The following is a 24,559-nucleotide window of genomic DNA, read 5'->3' as shown; positions in this document are numbered from 1 at the left end:
CTCCAAGATATAAGGACAGAAGGATTCACATTCTAGCAGTAGGAAAGAGCACCTTAAAGAATAACAACATTTGTGGCAGGGCAGCAGCCTTTGTGAATCACTGCTTGGTTTTTCAGATGCAACAAGAATGTGGGTCCCTCAGTCTAAAATCATTCCACTCTCCAAGATATAAGGACACAGGGACTCACATTCTAGCAGTAGGAAAGAGCAAGAGTCCAGGAGGGCCCTGAAAACTAACCGCATTTGTGGCAAGGGATGATGAGCTTTTGGGAGCCACTGGTCACTTCTTTGTGAGGTAAGCCACTCTGAGTGCTCACTGGGGAGAGAAAGGGGGGCGGAAATAAAGCATTAGCAGCAAAGTGACATTCTGTTTGGGAATAAGGAGGTTTCTACTTGCGTTGGATTAATATTTTAGGAACACTGCCATACAACAGCCAGGAAGAGGTAGCATTCCTTAAAGACGAATCAAGCAGCTAGCCCCACCCTTTACATACATTATTCAATGTTAAGAACGAAGCACAGGATAAAAAAATAAATCTTAAAACAGCAAATCCTTCTTCATCTGCACAGACACCACCGTCAAGAAAAACACTACGCTCCAAACAGTCGAAAGCCACAGAAACAGCATTCTTAAAATGGTTCTTTATTCATAAACTTGATGCAAGTTTATAGATTACCGTATACCACCAAATAATTCTGCCATGAAAAAGTGAAACTAAAAAAAGCATAGTGCCAAGTGTGTACCTGTTGTTCTGCTAGTCCATTAGAAGTTTAAAGAACTGATTAATGTATTTTTTTAAAAGAAGGTTGTAGCCTCAGGATTTAAAAGGAGCTGTAAAAACAAAAAGGTTTACAGAATTTGGCCGTTGGCTTAACAGGATTTTATGTGACTGGATGCGCACAACCAAATAAAGCAGAGAAGCCAGGAAGTCGTCTACAAGCACTCCGGGAAACAGTCTTTCATCAGGCTAAATCCTTGTAAATGGTTCTTCCGAGTGGAAAAGAAAACCCAGCGTAAATGAGCAAAAAAGACTGAAGCCCTTTGGGCACCAAAGAACACTCTTGATATTTTTCAAGTCGGGGGGGGGGGGGGGGGCAGAGAGAAGAGACAATTCTGGACTTTAAAAAAGTGCTTATACCTTTAATTCAATTCCTGCAAACAGAAGAATTACCAAACGAAAGCCCCGACCCTGATTTTATTATTATTGTTTTTAAAGGTAAGGCAAGGAGATACACACACAAGTAGTTACCAACCCAGATTCATTTCCTCAAAGGAACAGCGATCCCCGTTCGTTTTGCGACAAAAACCACCGTGGGCAACTTTCAAAAAAGAAATTCCGAATCCAAAGATTCGTGGGACTTCCTCGCGTCGCTTTAATCCCACCCCCCGCTTTTTTTGCTTCTCGATTTCTGCCGATCGCTTGAGAAGTTCGTTAAGTCTACAAAGGATTGCAACGACCCATTACAACAGAACCAAATGCCTACACGAAAGGTTTCCTAGTACTTTTTCAAAATAACTTCAAGCTTTATAACCTACAGCGCGCCTCCCTTCCGGCAAAGGAGGCAACGGGAGCCAAAGAGAGCAGAACCGCCCGGCTAAAAAAAAAAAGAAATTGGCGCCCCAGTGGAATCGACTAGTCGAAAAGTTCTTATCGGCACAGACTGGCTTTGCTTTAAAGCAGAGAGACGTCCGACGAGCAGCTCTTCCCAGAAACAGTTCAGTATCCTCGACGCAGCCACGGGGGAAAAAAGAAAAAGTTTAATGATTCAAACATACAGTCTCTTTCCTAGATATCAGCGAATTTGGCAATACTACAAACGCTTTCAATTTTAGGCTGGAGGGAAGGAAAAAATATATATATACGATCTTTAACGAGCCTTGTGGTGGGGGAGGGAAGCTTTGTAACATATTCCTAAACTAATGTTGTTAAACTTGATCGGCTGTAAATAAAATATATTGCATTTCTCTGCTACCTGGAGGGAAAAAAAAGTGCATACAAAATTATGGGATAGGAAATCTCCTACTGATTGACGTTTTAGTAAGCCAACGGTCTAGTCTTGAAGAAGCTTATGCTTAAAAAAAAAAAGGAAGGAAGGAAGATCGGCCCCTTGATAAGGCATAATCCACAAGGGCAATAACAGCAAACTGTTTCAGTCCGAGATACTCAGCAGCGAGAGCGGAATTGTACGGCTGTTAACTGGTACTGGATGCATTGGTCAGCAGATTACCCAACTATTATCTATTAGCTAGAATCTTCAGTATGGCTGTTACAAGGGCATTCGTAGCTTGAATCTGAGTTGGAAGGGACATCTTTTTTTTTTCGCCGACGTTGGTCCGAGACACACACAGTCCACACAATTAACCGTCTTCTTTTGGAGGCGTGAACCAGCCTGCGGGAAAGAGAAAGGAGCAGCGATCTGTGAGAGTTCGGCAGCAATGCCCAAGCCCATTCTTTTCTTGACAGACGGCTGTACCCCACAGTATGAAACCGTTAACGGTATCAATGCATTGAGCGTCCATGGAAGTTAGTGCAAAGAAAAGGTCTTCAAAAGTAGGGCTTTTTTTTTAGCAGGAATGCACAGGAACATAGTTCCCGCTGGCTTGGTGACAGGGGGTGTGGCCTAATATGTAAATGAACTCCTGCTGGGCCTTTTCTACAACAAGGCCCTATGTGAAACAGCGGTGACATCAGAGGGTGTGGCCTCATATGCAAATGAGTTCCCACTGGGCTTCCTCTACCAAAAAAGCCCTATCTTCAAGCATGTGTCTATTTGTGTGTCTAGATTTGAACAATTTGTACAATGTGATTACAGCAACCGGATCCACGGCCCAGTTGGGCACCAACCCCTCAAACGATGGCTGGGTGATCTCAACCAAATCCCGTTTGGACCAATGACGGTGCCTCAGAGATGCAGAATCCAAGGGCTCTCCTTCTTGGGAGGTTTAGAAGCAGAGGCTAGACGGCCATCTGGCGGCAATGCTGGTTCTATGAACTTAGGCCAATCATGAGAGGGAGGGCGGGAAGGGTTGCATCAGGGCATAGTTCTCATGGCCCTTTCTTACGTGTCCAGGGAAATGCCAATCCCTGCTCTGGGGTCAGGCAGCCATTTTTCTCCAGGCCAGCTTGACCAGAGATCCCGGAGGGGGTTTTTTTTTGGCCATCTTCTGGGCATGGAGCAAGGGTCACTGGGGGCGTGTGGAGATACCTGTGAATCCCCTTTATTGTGTAGGGGGTTGGACTAGATGACCTCGGAGGTCCCTTCCGACGCTATGATTCTGTGGTTAAAAATCCAGTTCCTTGACTGGAAAAAACCATGCAATTACTAGCTGGGTTCCATACAAACTGGTTTTTTGCTGCACAACAGGGCAAGTCAGACAATTACAGGACGTACCATTTTGCCTTTTCATTATTCAAATCGAAGTTTACGTCTTCATATTATTGAAACCCCCAAAACAGGGATTTTTGAGACCCTCGAGGGTAAGATAATCTACACAATGTACTATCCGTTGTTGGAGAAAAGGCCATTTTTACCCCCATCCCCCCAATTCTCTAACATGCCAGAATCAAAATCACCTCCCCCCATTCATAAAAGACGCACCCTCGTTGCCGAAAGTTACAGTAAGTAGGTAGAGGTGGCACAAATATATAATACAGAAGATGTAGTAAAGATGAAACCAATAATGTATACGTAAAACAAATTAGTGGTGGTATTTGAAACCCAAAATGTACACAAACGGAGTACCACTGTATTTTATATATGTGTTTTTAAAAATTATAATGAAGGGTGTGTTGGGGAGAAATGCTTTTAGTTTCATTCACCCTGCGGTCATATACATAATTGTGATATGCAACTCCTTTTTCTTTTCTGTATCCTCTTCACATTTTTACTTTTGTTTTCTAAAAAATAATATGTATCTTTAAAAAAAAAAAAGACTACCCCTTGCCTTGCTAGCCTGTTTCAGCAGGCACGGGATCAGCTGGTTCATCTACAGATTAAGATTTGGCAGGGACTGAACATATATGAACATATGAAGCTGCCTTATACTGAATCAGACCTTTGGTCCATCAAAGTCAGTCTTGTCTTCTCAGACTGGCAGCGGCTCTCCAGGGTCTCAAGCTGAGGTTTTTCACACCTATTTGCCTGGACCCTTTTTTGGAGATGCCAGGGATTGAACCTGGGACCTTCTGCTTCCCAAGCGGATGCTCTACCACTGAGCCACCGTCCCTCCCTGACTCTAAACTGTGGAGTCTTGTGAGAAAAAAAATTCTACTTTGCGAGCTAGCGACGTTAACGTTGTGAGCTGCTTCAAAAATTACTTTGCTCTGGAGCCGTTTTTCCTGAGCCGAGACAAAAAATGTGTGAGCCGGAGGCTAAGAAACTGTAAGCTAGCTCACGCCAACTCAGCTTACAGGGAACACTGGACCCAGTATACATTTGTATTGGAAGAATGAGGAGTGCTTATGGTCACAGATGTCCCACACCCCACTAGCTGCTGTTGGGAGACCCTGACTGCAGAGGAGACTCTAGAGAAGGGGTGGACAAACTGTGGCTGGGGAGCCACACGTGGGTCTTGCACACATATTATGTGGCTCTTGAAGCTTCCACCACCCTGTTGGCTGACTTGGAGAAGGCATTTGTCTCTTGAAACCCCTTCTCCAAGCCAAGCCAGCTGGTGACTTTAAGAATGCATTTAATGTTGCTTTCCTTCCACCTCTCCCTCCCTCCTCCAATTTGCCTGCCTGCCTTCCTGTGTTGTGGCTCTCAAACACCTGACCTTCATGTCTTGCAGCTCTCAAGCATCTGATGTTTATTCTATGTGGCTCCTTTGTTAAGCAAGTTTGGCCAACCCGCTCTAGAGAGGTATGAAAGAGACATAACACAACGTCTCGGTTCTGTCAGCACGCGAAAGCCTGGCTTCGTGGAAGTATTTGTGTGACCAGTGCAATTGTCTGAATGAGGTTTTGAACCTGCGTGGCTCCACGAACTTTGGGTAATTACCACCCAAAACTAGCTGAGTAGTTACGGGTCTGACACTCTAGGGTGTGAAAACCACGGCTTGGTTGACTAACCACAGTTGGACCTGATCTGCGTGCTGCGTGAACGCAAGGGTGGAAGCAGGAGCTCGGTGACAGAGCCTCTGCTTGGCACACAGAAGGTCCCAGGTTCAATCCCGGCATCTCCAATTCAAGGTTTGGAAGATGTATGCCTGAAACCCGGGGAGAGCTGTTGACAGTCACAACAGAGAAGACTGCTGTGGACAGAGCAAGGGGTCTGAGAGTAAACAATTTCGTCCTTGCTAGATCTAGGCAAGGGGTGGCCAAACTGTGGCTCGGGAGCCATATGTGGCTCTTTCGCATATATTTTGTGGCTCCAGAAGCCCCCACTGCCCTGTCAGCCTGCTTGTCTCTTTAAATCACTTTGCCAAGCCAGCTGGCAGCTTGGAGAACGCATTTAGAGTTAAAGTTGCTTTCTTTCTGCCTCTCTCTCCCCCCTCCCCATCTATTTTCCTTCCTTCCTTCCTGCCTGCCTGCCCACCTGCAGTTCTCAAACATTTTACGTGGCTCTTATGTTAAGCAAGTTTGGCTACCCCTGATCTTACGTCTGATTCAGTAGAAGGCAGCATCGTGTCTTCAAGATACTCCCCTCTCACTGCTGCCCTCTCTCCCAAGGGAAAGCTGCCAGCATCCGCTGAGGCAAACTGGGATTTGAAGCATCACCTGCAAAGCTGAATCTGGTTTCTCAAGAAGCTTGTCACAGCTCGCAAACAACTGAGCCGCCGAGAATAAGGCGGCTTTTAAGAGAGAAGCGGCTTTTTCGTTTCTGCTTTTTCCGGAAGGGTGTCTCTCGCCTTCTGATGTTTATACTTACAAAACTATGTGTTTTACCACAACATACATACCATACATACCATTTTTCTCATGTAACAGTACTAGAGATTTATAGGACTGCTGCGCTCTTGCTAGGTTATATTGGTTCTGGAAGGAAGAGAGAGAAAAACCAAGGCACTGGCTTTAGTATGTGGCCCAAGAAACAACGCAGGCAGACACAGTTACAAATCCAGCTGTACTTATCTGAGTCCCTGGCTTAGGACATGGGGCAAGTGTGCCCGAGTCATAGTCTTTGCCAGGCCTTTATTTGTAGCAGGAACTCCTTTGCATATTAGGCCACACGCCCCTGATGTAGCCAATCCTGCTGGAGCTTACAGGGCTCTTAGTGCAGGGCCTACTGTAAGCTCCAAGAGGATTGGCTACATCAGAGGGGTGTGGCCTAATATGCAAAGGAGCCCCTGCTACAAAAAAAGCCCTGAGCAGACACAGAGTTTCAGAGGGTAGCCGTGTTGGTCTGCAGCAGAAGAGCTGGATTCGAGTCCCACCCTACCTCGGAGAACAAGATTTTCAGGGGATGAGCCTTCAAGAGGCAAAGATCGCAAACGCTAATACCTTGCGAATCAGGAAGTCTCCTAATTCAAATCTTGCCTGTGCATTGAATTTGCCTTGCCCTTCTTTTTCGGTATTTTTAAAAATTGTGTGTGTGTGTGACTGCACCTGAAAGTCATGGCAAACTCTGGTGACGGACTCTGCAGGACATTCAGGGAGGTGTCTGAATAAAGCCTGCCCCAGCCTCCCGACTGCTGGTATTCCAAGGAGGTCTCCCTTCCAAGTGCTTGCCAGAGCTGACCCTGCTTAGCTTCTGAGATCTGATGAGATGGGGCTTCCCCAGATCAGAGCAACTCACCAGGTGGTCTTGGACAATCCCCTCTGAGCCTCACCACTGAAATATGAGGATCAACAGTGCCAGGTTGGAGTTGGGGTAGCAAAACAAGATACAGGAAACACCTAAAAGCAGGGCTTTTTTTGAGCAGGAATGCAGTTCCGGCTGGCTTAGTGTCAGGAAAAAGGAAAAGGAAAGGTCCCCTGTGCAAGCACCAGTCGTTTCCGACTCTGGGGTGACATTGCTTCCACAACGTTTTCACGGCAGACTTTTTACGGGGTGGTTTGCCATTGCCTTCCCCAGTCGTCTACACTTTCCCCCCAGCAAGCTGGGGGCTCATTTGACCGACCTCAGAAGGACGGAAGGCTGAGTCAACCTTGGGCCGGCTACCTGAATCCAGCTTCCGCCAAAATTGAAGTCGGGTCGTGAGCAGAGAGTTCAGACCACAGCACTGCAGTACTGAGTCCCTGTTGGGCTTCCTCTACCAAAAAAGCCCTGCCTAAATGTATTTCCAGAGCTTCATTAGAATCCAATTAAGGACTCGACTCAATTTGACCTGAGCCGCTATTTCAACATGCTCCCAGTTTGTTTCGGGGCACAATCTGAGATGCCAGTGTTGACTTTTTAAAGCCCTGTGCAGCTTGGAACCAGCATCTGGAGTGACACGGTCCCTACGACCCACTCTGGTCAGCACTCAGGCTGCAGCCTTCTGTACCAGCTGTAAGTTTCCAAACAGTCTCCAAGGGCAGCCCTGGGTAGAGCACACTGTGGCCGTCGAAGACGATGCCGAAAAGCAGCACGCTCCCGGCAGCGACCCGTGCTATCCAGATCACCCTGCGCTAGAGTTACCTTATTTGCTCCAAACTGAACCCGGGCTTTGCCTTTGACCAGCGTTGCGTTGATCTGCATGATGACCGATTCCGTGGAGTAGGCGCTGCTCCAGCCCTAGAAGGAAAACGAAAGGAGAGAAAATTCCAGCATCTGCGAACTGGCAGAATAAGGTCCCCCCCCCAACCCCCCCCCCCCCGATTTCCTCTTGGCTAATTCGCACACATTTGGATGGGTGCCCCCGCTTCCGCTCAGCCTCTGGAGCGGATTCAGCTCTGTTCTTCTAGTGTGGGGGGAGGGTCCTCGACCATTTTAAGCCTGTGGGCGCCTTTTAGATTGTGACAAAGGGCGGCGGGCACGATTATGGACGCCCCAGTAGGTGGAGCCGCACCGAGGAAGCTCAAGTGCAGGGGAGGAGGGGGCTGATCTGAAAACAATACGCTAGAAACAGCAGCGTGGAGGAACAAAGCCAACTCTGAAACAATTATTACTTCATTCTGCGCAGCTAATCAGAGCTCCGGTGGCCGACCAGAAGCCCTGGAAGAACCCCATATAGCTCCACCCACTTTCTAAAAACACTTGGGGGGGCACCAGGAAGCGTGCTGGACAGCACCACGGCACCCCACAGGCACCACGTTGGGGACCCCTGCTCTAGTAAGAGAGGAGCTGTTCCCCCACCCCAGGGAAATCCCTTTCCTGCAGATCGGAGGCGTCATCTAAACTTGTGACACCCAAACTCCTTGCTGCTCTTGTCTGTTTGACACCGAAGAGAGAGAGAGAGAACTTGGGATCTCTCGCCATGACCAATAATGGGACGGGAACAAATGGTTTAGGGCAAAATTCTGCCCCTGCACTCACCTGCTTCGTGAGAAGTTCCATGCATAATGCGCCTCCACCGAGCACATACCTGTGGGACGGGGGAAGCATGTTTAGAATATGGCGGGAAAAAATTCTGCCTTCCATACAAACTATAATTTATCACATTTTAAACCTGTGCTTCCCCCAAAGAGCTCATGGTGGTCTTTGTGATTTTCCTTTCTCCGCCTTACCTCAACCCTGTAGGGTTGTTTTATTGTTCTTACTTGATTAATTTTAATGTATTGTTGTAGGTTTTTATTGTTATTACTGTATGCTGTGATCTGCCCTGAGCCCATTTATGGGAAAGGGCAGAATATAAGCCGAAGGAAGGAAGGAAGGAAGGAAGGAAGGAAGGAAGGAAGGAAGGAAGGAAGGAAGGAAGGAAGGAAGGAAGGAAGGAAGGAAGGAAGAGCTTCTACCGAATCAGACCCCTTGGTCCATCCATGTCAGTATCCGAGAGCCTGAATCCTAGAGCCAGATCAGGGGAAGGCCTTGGCCTCTATGCCCTGTTGCACTCTATACACCAGTTCCTCCAAAGGAACTGATTGGCCCCTGTGTGAGACAGGATGCAGGACTAGATGGACCACTGGTCTGATCCAGCAGGGCTCTTCTAATATTATTATGAAGGTCTCAGCCTCTGTGCCCTATTGTTGGCTGGTTGGCTACTCTGTGAGACAGGATGCTGGACTAGATGGACCACTGGCCTGATTCTGCAAGGCTCTTCTGATGTTCTTACGATCAAATGCTTTTAAAGCCATCAATTGAAATAAAACCCCCTGTCCTTAGAACATTCCAAAAAGGTCTTCTCTCCTTGCATAGGCAATGGAAGAGCCCCTTTTTATCTCACTGGATGGGTTCAGGTCTGTCACAAAGTTTACTATGTAGCAACAGGGAATCATGAAATCTCTTTGCTAAAAAAGACTCCTTTAGGAATTGGAAGGAGGGCCCTATAACCAAGGATGAATATAAACAAATCACCAGTGCTTGTAGAGAAAAAGTTAGGAAAGCTAAAGCTCAGTATGAGCTTAGGCTGGCCAAAGATGCTAAAAAGAACAAAAAAAGGGTTCTTTTCTTATGTTCAGAGAAAGAAAAAGAGCAAGGACATGGTAGGCCCATTGTGAGGGCAAGAAAGTGAAATTGTAGCGGGTAATGAAGAGAGGGCGGAACTGCTCAGTTCCTACTTTTCCTCAGTCTTCTCTTCTGAGGGAAACGGTGCTTAACATGGCAAAAACAGAACATATAATGAGGGTAGGAAGTTCCAACATAGGGGTAGTACATAAGCACCTAGTTTCTTTAACTAGGATCAGCATAGGGGTAGTACATAAGCACCTAGTTTCTTTAAATGAAACTAAGGCCTCGGGGCCAGATGAATTGCATCCAAGGGTTCTAAAAGAGCTTGCAGATGTAATTTCTGAGCCTCTGGCTATTATTTTTGAGAATTCTTGGAGAACAGGAGAGGTGTCGGAAGATTGGAGGCAGGCGAATGTTGTCCCCATCTTCAAGAAGGGGAAAAAAGACAATCCGGGTAACTACCGACCTGTCAGCTTGACGTCTATACCTGGAAAAGTTTTAGAACAAATAATCAAACAGTTGGTCCTGGAACATTTAGAAAGAATTATGTGATTACTAAAATCCAGCATGGGTTTCTCAAGAACAAGTCATGTCAGTCTAACCTGATCTCTTTTTTTGAGAAAGTGACTACCTTGCTGGATCAGGGGAATGCCGTAGACATCATTTATCTTGATTTCAGTAAGGCTTTTGATAAGGTTCCACACACTATCCTTGTTGACAAGTTGGTAAAATGTGGTTTGGATCCTGTTACCATTAGGTGGATCTGTAATTGGTTGACAGATCACACCCAAAGAGTGCTTGTGAATGGTTCCTCATCCTCTTGGAGAGGAGTGACAAGTGGAGTGCCTCAAGGATCTGTCCTGGGACCTGTTTTGTTCAACATCTTTATCAGTGATTTGGATGAAGGAATAGAGGGAATGCTTATAAAATTTGCAGATGGTACTAAATTGGGAGGGGTTGCAAACACAGAAGACTACAGAAACAGGATACAGGATGACCCTGACAGGCTGGAAAACTGGGCTAAAACCAATAAAATGAATTTTAACAGGGATAAATGTAAAGTTCTGCATTTAGGTAGGAAAAATCCAATCATGGTTATAGGATGGGGGAGACTTGTCAGCGGTAATATGTGCGAAAAGGATCTAGGGGTCTTAGTGGATCATACGCTGAACATGAGTCAACAGTGTGATGCGGTGGCTAAAAAGACAAATGCAATTTTGGGCTGTATCAACAGAAGTATAGTGTCCAGATCATGTGATGTGATGGTATCGCTTTGGTCTGCTCTGGTAAGACCTCACCTGGAGTATTGTGCACTACATTTTAAGTACAGACAAGCTGGAACGGGTCCAGAAGAGGGTGGCGAAGATGGTGAGGGGTCTGGAGACCAAGTCCTATGTGGAAAGGCTGAAGGAGCTGGGCATGTTTAGCCTGGAGAGGAGGCGGCTGAGAGGTGATATAATCACCATCTTTAAGTGGTGTCATCTAGAGGATGGTGTAGAATTGGTCCTACCCGGAAGGTAGGACCAGAACCAATGGGTTGAAATTAAATCAAAAGAGTTTCCGGCTCAACATTAGGAAGAACTTCCTGACCGTTAGAGCGGTTCCTCAGTGGAACAGGCTTCCTCGGGAGGTGGTGGGCTCTCCTTCCTTGAAGGTTTTTAAACAGAGGCTAGATGGCCATCTGACAGCAATGAAGATCCTGCAAATTTTGGGGGAGGTGTTTGTGAGTTTCCTGCATTGTGCAGGGTGTTGGACTAGATGACCCTAGAGATCCCTTCCAACTCTGTGATTCTATGAAACCTCAGGATTGCAATTCTTGAAGAACATCGTCTCTGATTTTCTTTGGCAGGGGAGGGGAACCAACTTACCCGCCAGTAAGGACAGGAGAAACCACTCGCACAAATGGAGGGTCAAAGGGAAAGTTATCCTAAAAACAAGAAGCAGATCCAAGATTTCAGGAACTTCGTATACTCGTTCTTTCAATGACTTATTCCAGAAATAGGATCCCACGGGCCCTCTCCCCCAAATTAATCTCTGGAATCAATTTTCAGATTACACTGCACATGACCTTGCTTTGAACAGCTCAGCGGCCCCTGCGGGAAGATATCTACCCAGACCGCTCGACCTGGTCCTCCTTACCTTAAAAGCGAAGTTGAGTAAAATATATTCTATGCCTTCTTTTTCTTTTAAGACTTGAAGATCGCTATGTAACGGGCTATCGGGATCGACCCTGGCAATTTTGACAAAAGGGAAGAGGCAAAAGGAGAATGAGGATAGTTCATGAGACGCTACCCAAGGACTCCTAGAGTAACTGGACCACTGCAATTTCTAGACAAGTGGGGACTCTGATTTGCCATATGCTGATCAATCCTTAATCCCAGTTGACACTAACCTTGCCTTTCCTTTTATACCCTTAGAAGCTCACCGATTCACAGATCTCGAGCAGCAGAAGACACTAACCGTGGTTTCTGAACAAAACGTCCTTGAGTGGCCAGTCTTTAGTGGGCGGCTGTGTTTAAGAGCAGCAGGATTCTAAGCTGGATTCCCCACTCGTCCTCTGCACGAAGCCCGCTGGATGACCTCGGGCCAGTCACAGTTCTCTCAGGACTCTCTCTTGAGATAAGGCGGACTATAGAGTAAGCCTACAGGATGCCTTCTGGGTTTTATAATTTTAACTAAGTTTTATGCTGTTTTAATTGTATATTACTGTTTAATTACTTACGTTGTCAATTGCCCAGAGCCTGGCACGAGCCGGGATGGGAGATTAAAGAATAACGACAATAACAAAAACAATCCAACGAATATGTAAAAATAGTCTTCTCTGTAGATATCAAATCAATACAGCCACAGGCTTAAGGCAGAGTTTCCAGGATAGGAAACTTACTTGAGAAGTTTTACGTGCCATTCATACAAGCTGTCGTTCACCAGCTCCACTGAATAAATCCCTGTGGGAAGTGAGAAGCACAGAGTTTATACATGTAAGATTATATAGGTATAACGTAATATATCGTGATTATTTAAAGATCCAATCCAGCCTCCTATTAAAGCCTTTATATATATTCTATAGTGTTCTCTTACTTTCTTAACGTTGTTACCCTATTTTAGCAATTTGATCTACTATAGAATATTTCCTTCACTAGGTTCGAAGTAAAAATTTATCATTACAGGCTTTTATGTAATCCCCACTCCGCCACTTGCAGCTGCTAGCATGGCCTTGGGTCAGCCATAGCTCTGGCGGAGGATGTCCTTGAAAGGGCAGCTGCTGTGAGAGCCCTCTCCAGCCCCACCCATCTCACAGGGCATCTGCTGTGGGGAGGAAGGGAAAGGAGATTGTGAGCTGCTCTGAGACTCTTCGGAGTGGAGGGCGGGATATAAATCCAATATCTTCTTCAACTTTTTTTTTTTTACTGTGCGTGCACCAGACAAACAACTGTTATTGTGACTGACTCAGCCTGCCTGGACATTTTTTTTTTTTTTTGGGGGGGGGGGGGTGCGCGCTACATCACTCTAAGGGTGACTAGGTGTTCTCTCCTTGAATGGGATGCCTCTCTTTGTCTTAACCTGGGAGCTGCCCTTTGGCTCCTCCTCTCTCTCTCTCTCTCTCTCTCTCTCTCACTTTGTCCTCTCTCTGAATTCACATGGCCTTCCATGGAGACACATATCTGTGCAGTTCTCTCCTGTAGATGCAATGCCCTTAACTCGCATGTACACGATGCCAGAAAAGCTGCCTGCTTGTGATAAAGTACCCTTTTAGATAAAGCAGCCCTGTGGTGCAGAGTGATAAACTGCAGTACTGCAGCCAAATTCTCTGCTCACGACCTGAGTTTGATCCTGGCAGAAGCTGGGTTCAGGTAGCCGGCTCAAGGTTGACTCAGCCTTCCATCTTTCTGAGGTCAGTAAAATGAGAACCCAGCTTGCTGGGGGTAAAGTGTAGATGACTGGTGAAGGCAAGGGCAAACCACCTCGTAACAAAAAGTCTGCCAAGTAAACATGATGCGACGTCACTCTGTGGGTCAGTAATGACTTGGTGCTTCCAAAGGGACTACCTTTACCTTACCCTTGAAATTAGGCTTCCCTCTCTTCTTTTGACAGCAACCTGAATGTGAACTGGATCTATCTGAAGAAGTAGAAGTTTACTTCTTTTTTTTGCAATATACTTCTTTGGGCTATTATTTATTTACTGCAGCCAGTGTCACACTTCTATGGGCTTCTAGCCCCACTGGTGGACCTCCTGATGGCGCTTGTGTTTTTTTTTGGCCACTGAGTGACACAGAGTGTCGGACTGGATGGGCCATTGGCCTGATCCAACATGGCTTCTCTTATGTTCTTATGTGACACAGAGTGTTGGACTGGAGGGGCCACTAGCCTGATCCAACATGGCTTCTTCTCTTATGTTCTTATGTGACACAGAGTGTTGGACTGGATGGGCCACTGTCCTGATCCAGCATAGCTTCTCTTATGTTCTTATGTGACACAGAGTGTTGGACTGGATGGCCATTGGCCTGATCCAACATGGCTTCTCTTATGTTCTTATGTGACACAGAGCGTTGGACTGGATGGGCCATTGGCCTGATCCAACATGGCTTCTCTTATGTTCATTCAGACCACACACCTGTCTTGTAGCTCTGTGATCGGTAAATGTCCCGGAGTTCTTTCATAAGTCGATCTGATGCCTGCACAGACCCTGAGACTGCACCCTGCAAAGAGACAGAAGGAAAAGGCTCAATTTCCCACAGGAAGGAAGGAAGGAAGGAAGGAAGGAAGGAAGGAAGGAAGGAAGGAAGGAAGGAAGGAAGGAAGGAAGGAAGGAAGGAAGGAAGGAAGGAAGGAAGGACCGTGTTTATATCAGAATCCTCTAACAAAGAAGGCATTATTTTGAAAACCCCATTTTTCAAAACAGCAAACTGTTTAACGCACCAGTCTTTTTTTATACACAGCATGCGCAGACAGAATTAACCACCCCTCCGGTTTAAATTTATTTTACTTTTTTTTTAAATTATGCTGCCCAATCAGGATCCACAAGGAGGCAAACATTAATTTTAAAAAAACATATTAAAAATACAGTTAAAAACATAAAATTATTTAATTAGACAACGTTATACTGAGGACCAAGAACCGCTGGGGATATGCCAGACTAAGCCGATTAAGTTTTGCTTTCTGTACCCCCTTCCCTCTGGACAGAAGGAAAACCAGATGCACGGATACACAACCCAAAGTAAAACGCTGTGCTTTGCGCTGAAACGATCTTACTCGCCGGAGACCCACTTACGTTTAGGTGGTCTTGCCGTTGGTTCTTTCGGATTTTTTCCAAGATGGCCAGGTTCTCTTTCTCGATGCCGTCATCCTCCGACTTCTTCCCGTCCGCCGGCTCCTCTTCCTTCATATCATAATGATCCAAGTCGATGTCCTGGAAGGCAAAGGGACACCCTGCTTCAGGTCAAGAGCAGCACTACGGAGAGCCACGGGCGGAAGTCAAGGTTGTATGGGGTCACTCTCTCACGCTCCAGTTATTAAACCAATCCAGATTTGCCATGGCTCAGTCGTAGACCTTCTGCAGATTCAATCCCCAACATTGCCAATTAAAAAGACTAGGCCAGGGGTGTCAAACATGCAGCCCAGGGGCCGAATCAGGCCCTTTATCTATCTATCTATCTATCTATCTATCTATCTATCTATCTATCTATCTATCTATCTATCTATCTATCTATCTATCTATCTATCTATCTATCTATCTGAGATTTATATCCCGCCCTTCCCACCAGGTGGCTCAGAGTGGCTTACAACATATAGCAACTGGCTGCCATCTGCTTCCTTCTCCCTCTCTCTCGCTTCCTTCTGCATAACAGCTTGCTTTGCCAGGCTTGCTCAATTGCACAGGGGCTATATAGCAAAACCTCCATGTTCTCCATTGGCCGAGAGTCCTCCCTTGGAGGCAGAGTTTGCTTTGCCAGGCTCTCTCAATTGCACAGCAGAGTTACTGAGCCAAGCCCCTCTTCCTTCTATTGGCTGAGGCTCCTCTCTGTCCTGGTCTCCCAGGGAAGGAAGGAAACAGCCAGAGCTTCCTTTGCCCAGTTCTCTGGATCCCATGGGAGAGATACAAAGAAAGCACCTTTAAGACTAATAAGTGCTAATGTTTCAAGCAGGCTTTAATTTAAAAAAAAAAAGCTTTGTGTTTGTCTGTGTGCTTTATAAAGTTTATATCTCTGCCACCTAAGCTTAAATAAGACCACACATGGCCTGGCCCGACATGGTCTCATTTGTGTCAGATCCGGTCCACATAACAAATGAGTTTGAGACCCCTGGACAGGCCGTAAGTGATGCTGCCAGTCTGAGTTGGTGATTTTGAATGCGATGGACCAATGCTCTGAGTCCGTACAAGGCAGCTTCAGGTGTTCGTGTGCTGACACGATGAATTCAAGCCAGTCTTATTAATTATTATTATTATTAATATTTCCCCATAGGGAATATAAATAAACTAATTCTTCCCCATTCCCCCTTTGGGGGCTCAGAGCGGAGTACATCACAAATAATAAAATCACAATAAAATCACAACAGCATCACAATAAAAAACTAATTACAATATTCATTTCTTTACACAAGAGGTTTCAATATCCATTCTCAGCAGAGTTATGCTCGAAGCAGCTTATTATTTTAATTCTAAGTTACTGATGAAAACACAGCAAGCCACTAAAAGAAGCCCGGGGTCATAAACAGCATGAAATTATCCCTGGACCTCAGACCACAAGCTGGCAATTCAAAGAAGCTGGGAAAAAAGATAAAACCCCTAATTAACAGTCTGAGTTCAAAGCCGTGTTTTGGCCTGCCTGCCTAAAAGACAGTTCAGTAGATGCAAGGTAAGCTTCAAAGGGAAGGGGCGTTCCAGAGGTGAGGGGCCACCACAGAAAATGCCCTGTGCCTCGAGTCACCACATGCGTCAACTCTGAAGGCGTTCTTCTCTGGCAGCAAATCCCACCTTTTAATCACTCCCTGTGTAAAGTTGTATTTCCTTTTGTCCATCCTGAACCTCCTGCCCACCAACTCGAGTTGGTGCCCTCGAGTCCTAGTCTTTTAGGGGAGGGAGAAACATTTCTCTTTCTCAACTCTCTCCCCACCTCATGCGTAATTTTATCACACACCCCCCTCCAACCTCTTGCTTGCCCTCCTTTGTGCTTTTTCCAGCTCTGCAATGTCCCGTGGCGCAGAGTGGTAAAGCTGCAGTCCTGCAGTCCTATTCTCTGCTCACGACCTGAGTTTGATTCTGGTGGAGGCTGGGTTTTCAGGTAGCCGGCTCAGGTTGACCCAGCCTTCCATCCTTCCGAGGTTGGTAAAACGAGTGCCCTGCTTGCTGGGGGGAAAGTGTAGATGATTGGGGAAGGCAATGGCAAACCACCCTATAAAAAATCTGCTGTGAAAACAACGTGAAAGCAACGTCACCCCAGAGTCGGAAACGACTGGTGCTTGCACACGGGACTACCTTTTTTTAATGTCCTTTTGGTGACCAAGATCAAAAGCCCCCGATTCAGGGGTGTCCTAAACAAAATCACAGTTTGTGATGTTTGACTGCAGCCGCCAACAAGAGAAGAACCTCCACACAGGAACACAAAAAATGCGTCTTGCTAAATGGCAGCTCAGTTGTTGGGTTTTATTTAAGACTGAAGACTGATTTATATCCCGCCCTTCTCTTTGAATCAGAGACTCAGAGCGGCTCACAATCTCCTATATCTTCTCCCCCCACAACAGACACCCTGTGAGGTGGGTGGGGCTGAGAGGATTCTAGAAGAAGAAGAAGAGAAGACTGCAGATTTATACCCCGCTCTTCTTTCTGAATCAGAGTCTCAGAGCGGCTCACAATCTCCTTTCCCTTCCTCCCCCACAACAGACACCCTGTGAGGTGGGTGGGGCTGAGAGGGCTCTCACACCAGCTGCCCTTTCAAGGACAACCTCTGCTAGAGCTATGGCTGACCCAAGGCCATTCCAGCAGCTTCAAGCGGAGGAGTGGGGAATCAAACCCGGTTCTCCCAGATAAGAGTCTTCACACTTTAACCACTACACCAAACTGCTTTCTACCCTTCCAAGGGCTGCCAAGATGGTGAACAATTTGAGAAGCACGTGACGAAATTATTATATCACAAAACCATTAAGATAAAGCCTCTTCCCAAACATAGTTCATTGAAATAACTTTTAAATGGGTGCCACGACAATTACTGGCGATGAACGGCTACAGCTCAGGTTGGGAAAAAGAAGGCACAATTTATAAGCCCACAACACTGCTGTAGGTCCAGGCTGGGGAAACGCAACAGTGTACCAAGAGAAAGGAGCTCATGGGAAAATGGAGCCACTCTCTTTTCCCAAGACAGGTTTAGGTGAGCTGGAAGCATGGACTGTAGCTACAGAAACGACCCCCCTCCCCGTCCTTCTGCCCAGAGCTCTTTTGCCGCACACATACTTCGCCCATATCTTCCTCCTCCTCTTCCTCTGATGTCACCTCTTCCGTCGTGCCATTCTGGAAAACAACAAAATAAAGCAGCTTGTTGAAGAGCAACTAGAATGATTCAAGGGTTGGAACACTTTCCCTACGAAGGAAGGTTAAAACGCTTGGGGCTCTTTGGCTTGGAGGAACGTCGACTGCGGGGTGACATGATTGAGGTTTACAAGATGATGCATGGGATGGAGAAAGTAGAGGAAGAAGTCCTTTTCTCCCTTTCTCACAATACGAGAACTCTTGGGAAGTCGATGAAATTGCTGAGCAGTCAGGTTAGAACGGATAAAAGGAAGTCCTTCTTCACCCAAAGGTTGATTAACTTGTGGAATTCACTGCCACAGGAGGTGGCGGCGGCTACAAGCATAGCCAGCTTTGAGAGGGGATTGGATAAGCATATGGAGCAGAGGTCCACCAGTGGCTATTAGCCACAGCATATTGATGGAGCTTTTCTGAGGCAGTGATGCTCTGTATTCTTGGTGTTTGGGGGGGCACAGTGGGCAGGCTTCTAGTGTCCTGGCCCCACTGGTGGACCTCCTGATGGCACTTGGGTTTTTTGGCCACTATGTGACAGAGTGTTGTACTGGATGGGCCACTGGCCTGATCCAACATGGCTTTTCTTATGTTCTTATGGACCCTTTTCTCGCTTCCTGGAGAGACAGGAATCTGGCCACCGAATGAGAGGCATGAAGGGAAAGGGGGAAACATTACAGACACACTGAGTTTCCGCTCATCAAAAGGTCTCTTTGGCTTTGCTGGGAGGGTTGGGATTGGCGCAGCAGTTTTCCTCTCCTGCCACCCAGCCTTAAAGAGGGACTAGAAGGAAGAATGCAACCATGGATGGGGCGATTACCCAGGAAGGAATAAAGGAAGAGGGACAGGCAACCAAGGCAGGTCAGCTGCCAACCTCTCTACCATAGAAACATGGAGTTGGAAGGGAACCCCAGGGCCATCTAGTCCACCCCCTGCACAATTGAGGAGGAGAGCTGAATTTCTACTTTGCCCTTCACTACCTGAAGGAGTCTCAGAGTAGTTTGCAATTTCCTTTCCCTTCCCTCCCCTCCCCACAACAGACACTCTGTGAGGCAGGTGGGGCTGAGAGAGCTCTGAGAGAACTGCTCTTGAGCAGGACAGCTCTGAGAGAGTTATGCCTGACCCAAGGACACTCCAGCAGGTACATGCGAAGGAGCGGGGAATCAAACCGAGTTCTCCCATTTAAGTCTGCGCACTCAATCGCTACACTAAACTGGCTTTCAATTCACAAATATATCCTCCACACCACCCTTGACCCCTGCTCCAAGCCCGGAAGATGGCCAAAAAAAGAAAAGAAAAGAAAAGAAAAGAAAAGAAGAAAACCACCTCTCCAGGAGTCCTGGCAAAACTGGCCTGGAGAAAATTGCTACCATACCCCAAAGTGACCCTTTCATTATACAGCAGACCCAAAAGGTCTTTGCGGCAGGTGCCATTTCAAACCACTCCTTCACCGGCGCAGTGATGTGCAAGACGCTCATCTTGCATGAGCAACAAGCCACCGGTTTCCGCAGCAAGAACTGACAACCGCTGGCTCCAACACTAGCCTGCTGTGTTGATCACCCTGCCATGATCACCAGGGGTCTCACGTGTCCGATTAGCAGACAGCGCAGCTGAAGTTCGGCAACCTGGGGAGGGAGTGGGAGAGCATCTGCTTGGGAAGCAGAAGGTCCCAGGTTCAATCCCCGGCAGCTCCAACTGAAAAGGGTCCAGGCAAGTAGGCGTGAAAAACCTCAGCTTGAGACCCTGGAGAGCAGGGGAGGGACAGTGCTCAGTGGTAGAGCATCTGCTTGAGAAGCAGAAGGTCCCAGGTTCAATCCCTGGCATCTCCAAAAAAGGGTCCAGGCAAAAAGGTATGAAAAACCTCAGCTTGAGACCCTGGAGAGCAGGGGAGGGACAGTGGCTCAGTGGTAGAGCATCTGCTTGGTAAGCAGAAGGTCCCAGGTTCAATCCCTGGCATCTCCAAAAAAGGGTCCAGGCAAAAAGGTATGAAAAACCTCAGCTTGAGACCCGGGAGAGCCGCTGCCAGTCTGAGTAGACAATACTGACTTTGATGGACCGAGGGTCTGATTCAGTATAAGGCAGCTTCATATGTTCATATGTAAAAAGAAGAAGAGGAGGAGGAGGGGGGGGGACAGTGGCTCAGTGGTAGAGCATCTGCTTGGGAAGCAGAAGGTCCCAGGTTCAATCCCCGGCAGCTCCAACTGAAAAGGGTCCAGGCAAGTAGGCGTGAAAAACCTCAGCTTGAGACCCTGGAGAGCAGGGGAGGGACAGTGCTCAGTGGTAGAGCATCTGCTTGAGAAGCAGAAGGTCCCAGGTTCAATCCCTGGCATCTCCAAAAAAGGGTCCAGGCAAAAAGGTATGAAAAACCTCAGCTTGAGACCCTGGAGAGCAGGGGAGGGACAGTGGCTCAGTGGTAGAGCATCTGCTTGGTAAGCAGAAGGTCCCAGGTTCAATCCCTGGCATCTCCAAAAAAGGGTCCAGGCAAAAAGGTATGAAAAACCTCAGCTTGAGACCCGGGAGAGCCGCTGCCAGTCTGAGTAGACAATACTGACTTTGATGGACCGAGGGTCTGATTCAGTATAAGGCAGCTTCATATGTTCATATGTAAAAAGAAGAAGAGGAGGAGGAGGGGGGGGGGACAGTGGCTCAGTGGTAGAGCATCTGCTTGGGAAGCAGAAGGTCCCAGGTTCAATCCTCGGCATCTCCAACTAAAAAGGGTCCAGGCAAGTAGGTGTGAAAAACCTCAGCTTGAGACCCTGGAGAGCCTCTGCCAGTCTGAGTAGACAATACTGACTTTGATGCACCGAGGGTCTGATTCAGTATAAGGCAGCTTCGTACGTTCCTATGACCTGCGCGTGGATCCTGGGGCGGCTGGCTGCTGAGCGCAGAGGCGACCCCCTCCTCTACACATGCACTGGCGCTTACCTGCCCCGCTGGTAGTGGCTGGTCCAGCATTTCAACATCAGGATGCTGTGGGAGGTTGTAGAGCCTGCAGAGGTCGCATATCAATCGCTTCAGTTGCTGGAGAAGCTACAAAACAAGTTTAAAAGGAGTCAGCGGTGGACGAGTGCTGCGGCTTCTTTAATAAGCGGATACGCAGGTTGCGGATAAAAAGAAAACCAAGTGGTGACATTCAGGCGCAGGTTTTTAAACGGGGCTGGATCTCTGGTACTGAAAACTGGGTGCAACAACCATAACCAGAGTTGGACCATGGACCTCCTCCAGCAGGGCTTCCTTCCAGCCCAAGAAGAAGAAGAAGAACTGCAGATTTATACCCCGCCCTTCTCTCTGAAGCAGAGTCTCAGAGCGGCTCACAATCTCCTTCCCCCCACAACAGACACCCTGGGCTATCCGGGTCAGGGTTGATTTGGCTCAAGAATCTTTCAGCGCTGTTGTATCTGTTGTGGGGTATCCAACCTCCTGCTCTATGGGAATTTCTCTGGCTTCCACCCATGCTCAGCTCATCCAGTAGATTTCTCATTAAAGCAAATAATAACAAGATACTGGAAGGTCCCAGGGCTTTCTCCTTCCAAGAAGAAAAGGAATTGCAGATTTATACCCCTCCTTTCTCTATGAATCAGAGACTCGTATATCTTCTATATCTCCTATATCTTCTCCCCCCACAACAGACACCCTGGGAGGTGGGTGGGGCTGAGAGGGCTCTCACAGCAGCTGCCCTTTCAAGGACAGCTCTGCGAGAGCTCTGGCTGACCCGAGGCCATTCCAGAAGCTGCGAGCGGAGGCGTGGGGAATCAAACCCGGTTCTCCCAGATAAGCGTCCGCACACTTCATCACTACACCAACACTGGCTCCGACCACTACGCCAAACTGGCTCCAAGGCACCTTCCCTCAGCCACAGGGGAGGAAGAAGAGGAAGAGTTGGATTTATACTCCGCCCTTCACTCAGAGTCCCAGAGCAGCTTACTCTCATCTTCCCTTCCTTTCCCCATAACAGCTATCTGAAGAACTGAGCAGTGATTCACGAAAGATCCTACCCTACCACAAATTTTTACGGTGCTACTGGCTCTCCTTTATTGCTGCAGACAGACTAACATGGCGACCCATCTTGCTCTCTCTCCCCACGACGGGCTGCCTGTGAGGTAGGTGGGGCTGCGAGAGCTCCGAGAGAACCGTGACTGACCCAAGGTCACCCAGCTGGCCGCATGCGGAGAAGGGGAGAATCGAACCCGGTTCTCCAGATTAGAGTCCGCCACTCTTAACCACTATGCCAAACTGGCAAGCACTGCTGCTAGCAGAACAGCGAGAATCCAATCCACTGATGTGCAGGGACACAGCATCCTAGAATACCAGCTGATTTTGCAGGACCAAGGATGAATGGCTGCTATGAAACCCCACCTGCATCAAAGTCCCAGTGCCCTGTGCCAAGTCCTCTGGAGCTTACAGTAGGCCCTGTCAAGAGAGCCCTGTAAGCTCTTAGTGGATTGGCTACATCAGGGTGTGTGTGGCCCAATAGGCAAAGGAGTTCCTGCTACAAAAGAAGCCCCGCTCTTAGGTACTGCGGTGGTCTCATCCCACAATGCCCAGCTGATGACCTCAGACTTCTCCCTTGCAAGCACAGACATGCCCATGAGCGAGGAGAGCTCTTGACTGCAGGCAGGTGTGGCTTCTGCCATTCCAGAAGAGGAAACTCATCCCAACACGCTCCCGGCTGCGGCCAGCTGCAGAAAGGGGTGGAAACGTCAGCTGCCTTAACACGCTGACATGCCATCGGAGGAATCCGCAGGAACCCAAACTGCGGCATGAGAACCGGAACCGACACCTTCACGCTTTGGCAGCTTGGCTGCTAAGAACTGACCCGCTGTATCAGAAATTCTGGATCCACTGGTCTACTTGGTACTGAGCCCAAATCTCCAAACCAGTCAGTGGAGGCAGTGAGAAGCCAATTGTTTGTTTCCCCACCTCCAGTCCTCGTGGCTTGGCTTGTCTGCGTCTTTTGCATACGATCAGGCGCGGCCTGCCTTCATGCAGCTTCCTGTGTGGTCTGGATCAAGGACCCCACCTGAGATAAGAGCCTGTCCTCAGAAGACAATTCTGCTCTCCTTCCAGCCCTAGAGCCAGTTTGGTGTAGTGGTTAAGTGTGCGGACTCTTATCTGGGAGAACCGGGTTTGATTCCCCACTCCTCCACTTGCACCTGCTGGAATGGCCTTGGGTCAGCCATAGCTCTGGCAGAAGTTGTCCTTGAAAGGGCAGCTGCTGTGAGAGCCCTCTCAGCCCCACCCACCTCACAGGGTGTCTGTTGTGGGGGAGGAAGGGAAAGGAGATTGTAAGCCACTTTGAGTCTCTGATTCAGAGAGAAGGGCGGGGTATAAATCTGCAATTTCCTTCTTCTTTCACTTGATTTAATCTTTAAGCAGGAAAGGCAGATGTCGACTGGGACAAGGATCTCCCTGAATCTCACTGCACAAGAAATCAGTGGACATAAGGATGATTTTGTAGTTGTTGCTAAGTCACAGCTGACTTATGGGGACCCGGGGGGGGGGGGCAATTCAAAGCAAGAAGTTGATATTGGATTTATATCCTGCCCTCCACTCCAAGTCTGAGTGGCTCATGATTTTCTTTATCTTCCTCCCCCAGCACTTTGTGAGGTGGGTGGGGCTGAGAGAGCTCTCACAGCAGCTGCCCTTTCAAGGACAATCTCTGCGAGAGCTCTGGCTGACCCAAGGCCATTCCAGCAGCTGCAAGTGGAGGAGTGGGGAATCAAACCCCGTTCTCCCAGATAAACGTCCACACATTTAATCACTACACCGAATTGGCTGGTGGTCTGCTGTTTCCTGCCTCTGCATCATGACCCTGGTATTCCTTGCAGGTCTTCCATCAAAATACCAGTCAGGGCTGACCCTGCTTAGCTTCTGAGATCTGCCATACAGGCCAGAGCAGATGAACAGAAGTGGCTTGCCGTTGCCTGCCTCTGCACAGCGACCCTGGATTTCCCTGGGGGTCTTCCCTCCAAGTACCAACCAGGGGCAACCCTCTTTAGCTTCTGAGAGCTGATGAGATCAGGCTAGCCTGGGCCATCCAGGTCAGAGCAGATGAACACAAGTGGCTTGCCGCTGCCTGCCTCTGCACAGTGACCCTCGGTGTTCTCCCATCCTAAAACTGAAAAGGGCCAATACTGCTCAGCTTCCGAGCTCTGATGAAATCGGGACAGGCTAGACGATCCACGTCGGGGCAAGGATTATCTTTGGGGGAAGGAAAAGAGAAGAAGGAAGAGGAGAAGGAGGAGGAGGAGAAGGAGGAAGAGGAGGAAGAGGAGGAGGAGAAGACCATAGATTTATTCCCTGCTCTTCTCTCTGAATCAGAGTCTCAGAGGGGCTCACAATCTCCTTTATCTTCCTCCCCCACAACCAATACCCTGTGAGATAGGTCTGAAAGAGCTCTCCCATAAGCTGCCCTTTCAAGGCTGACCCAAGGCCATTCCAGCAGCTGCAAGCGGAGGAGTGGGGAATCAAACCCGGTTCTCCCAGATAAAGAGTCCGCGCCCTTAACCACTACACCAAACAGGCAAACAGCCTTTGGTCTCCCGGTAAGCTGAGCCTGGCACATGCAGGAGCAAA

At 47.9% G+C, this 24,559-nt stretch overlaps 1 protein-coding gene across 2 annotated transcripts in view; it reads right to left on the bottom strand.

The window, feature by feature from the left end:
- Positions 1 to 627: 627 nt before the first annotated feature.
- UBE2Q2 (ubiquitin conjugating enzyme E2 Q2) overlaps positions 628 to 24,559 on the bottom strand; it is a 51,691-nt gene continuing 27,759 nt past the window's right edge. Inside the window, exons 3-13 of one of the 2 annotated variants that reach the window (XM_060260212.1) lie at positions 20,909 to 21,013; positions 17,918 to 17,974; positions 14,741 to 14,878; positions 14,084 to 14,168; positions 12,356 to 12,416; positions 11,611 to 11,701; positions 11,340 to 11,398; positions 8,401 to 8,449; positions 7,564 to 7,659; positions 5,903 to 5,978; positions 628 to 2,391 (exon numbers count right to left, since the gene is read on the bottom strand). In XM_060260212.1, the coding sequence (XP_060116195.1) occupies positions 2,360 to 2,391; positions 5,903 to 5,978; positions 7,564 to 7,659; positions 8,401 to 8,449; positions 11,340 to 11,398; positions 11,611 to 11,701; positions 12,356 to 12,416; positions 14,084 to 14,168; positions 14,741 to 14,878; positions 17,918 to 17,974; positions 20,909 to 21,013 (849 nt within the window). In that variant the 3' untranslated portion in view covers positions 628 to 2,359. The remainder of the gene's footprint in view (positions 2,392 to 5,902; positions 5,979 to 7,563; positions 7,660 to 8,400; positions 8,450 to 11,339; positions 11,399 to 11,610; positions 11,702 to 12,355; positions 12,417 to 14,083; positions 14,169 to 14,740; positions 14,879 to 17,917; positions 17,975 to 20,908; positions 21,014 to 24,559) is intronic. The other variant, XM_060260213.1, reaches the window with a different exon arrangement.

The sequence above is a fragment of the Heteronotia binoei genome, chromosome 19 (genome assembly GCF_032191835.1).
Source record: "Heteronotia binoei isolate CCM8104 ecotype False Entrance Well chromosome 19, APGP_CSIRO_Hbin_v1, whole genome shotgun sequence".
Classification (NCBI taxonomy): domain Eukaryota; kingdom Metazoa; phylum Chordata; class Lepidosauria; order Squamata; family Gekkonidae; genus Heteronotia; species Heteronotia binoei.
Note: the sequence above shows the minus strand (reverse complement) of the source record. Positions and strands in the feature narration are given on the sequence as shown.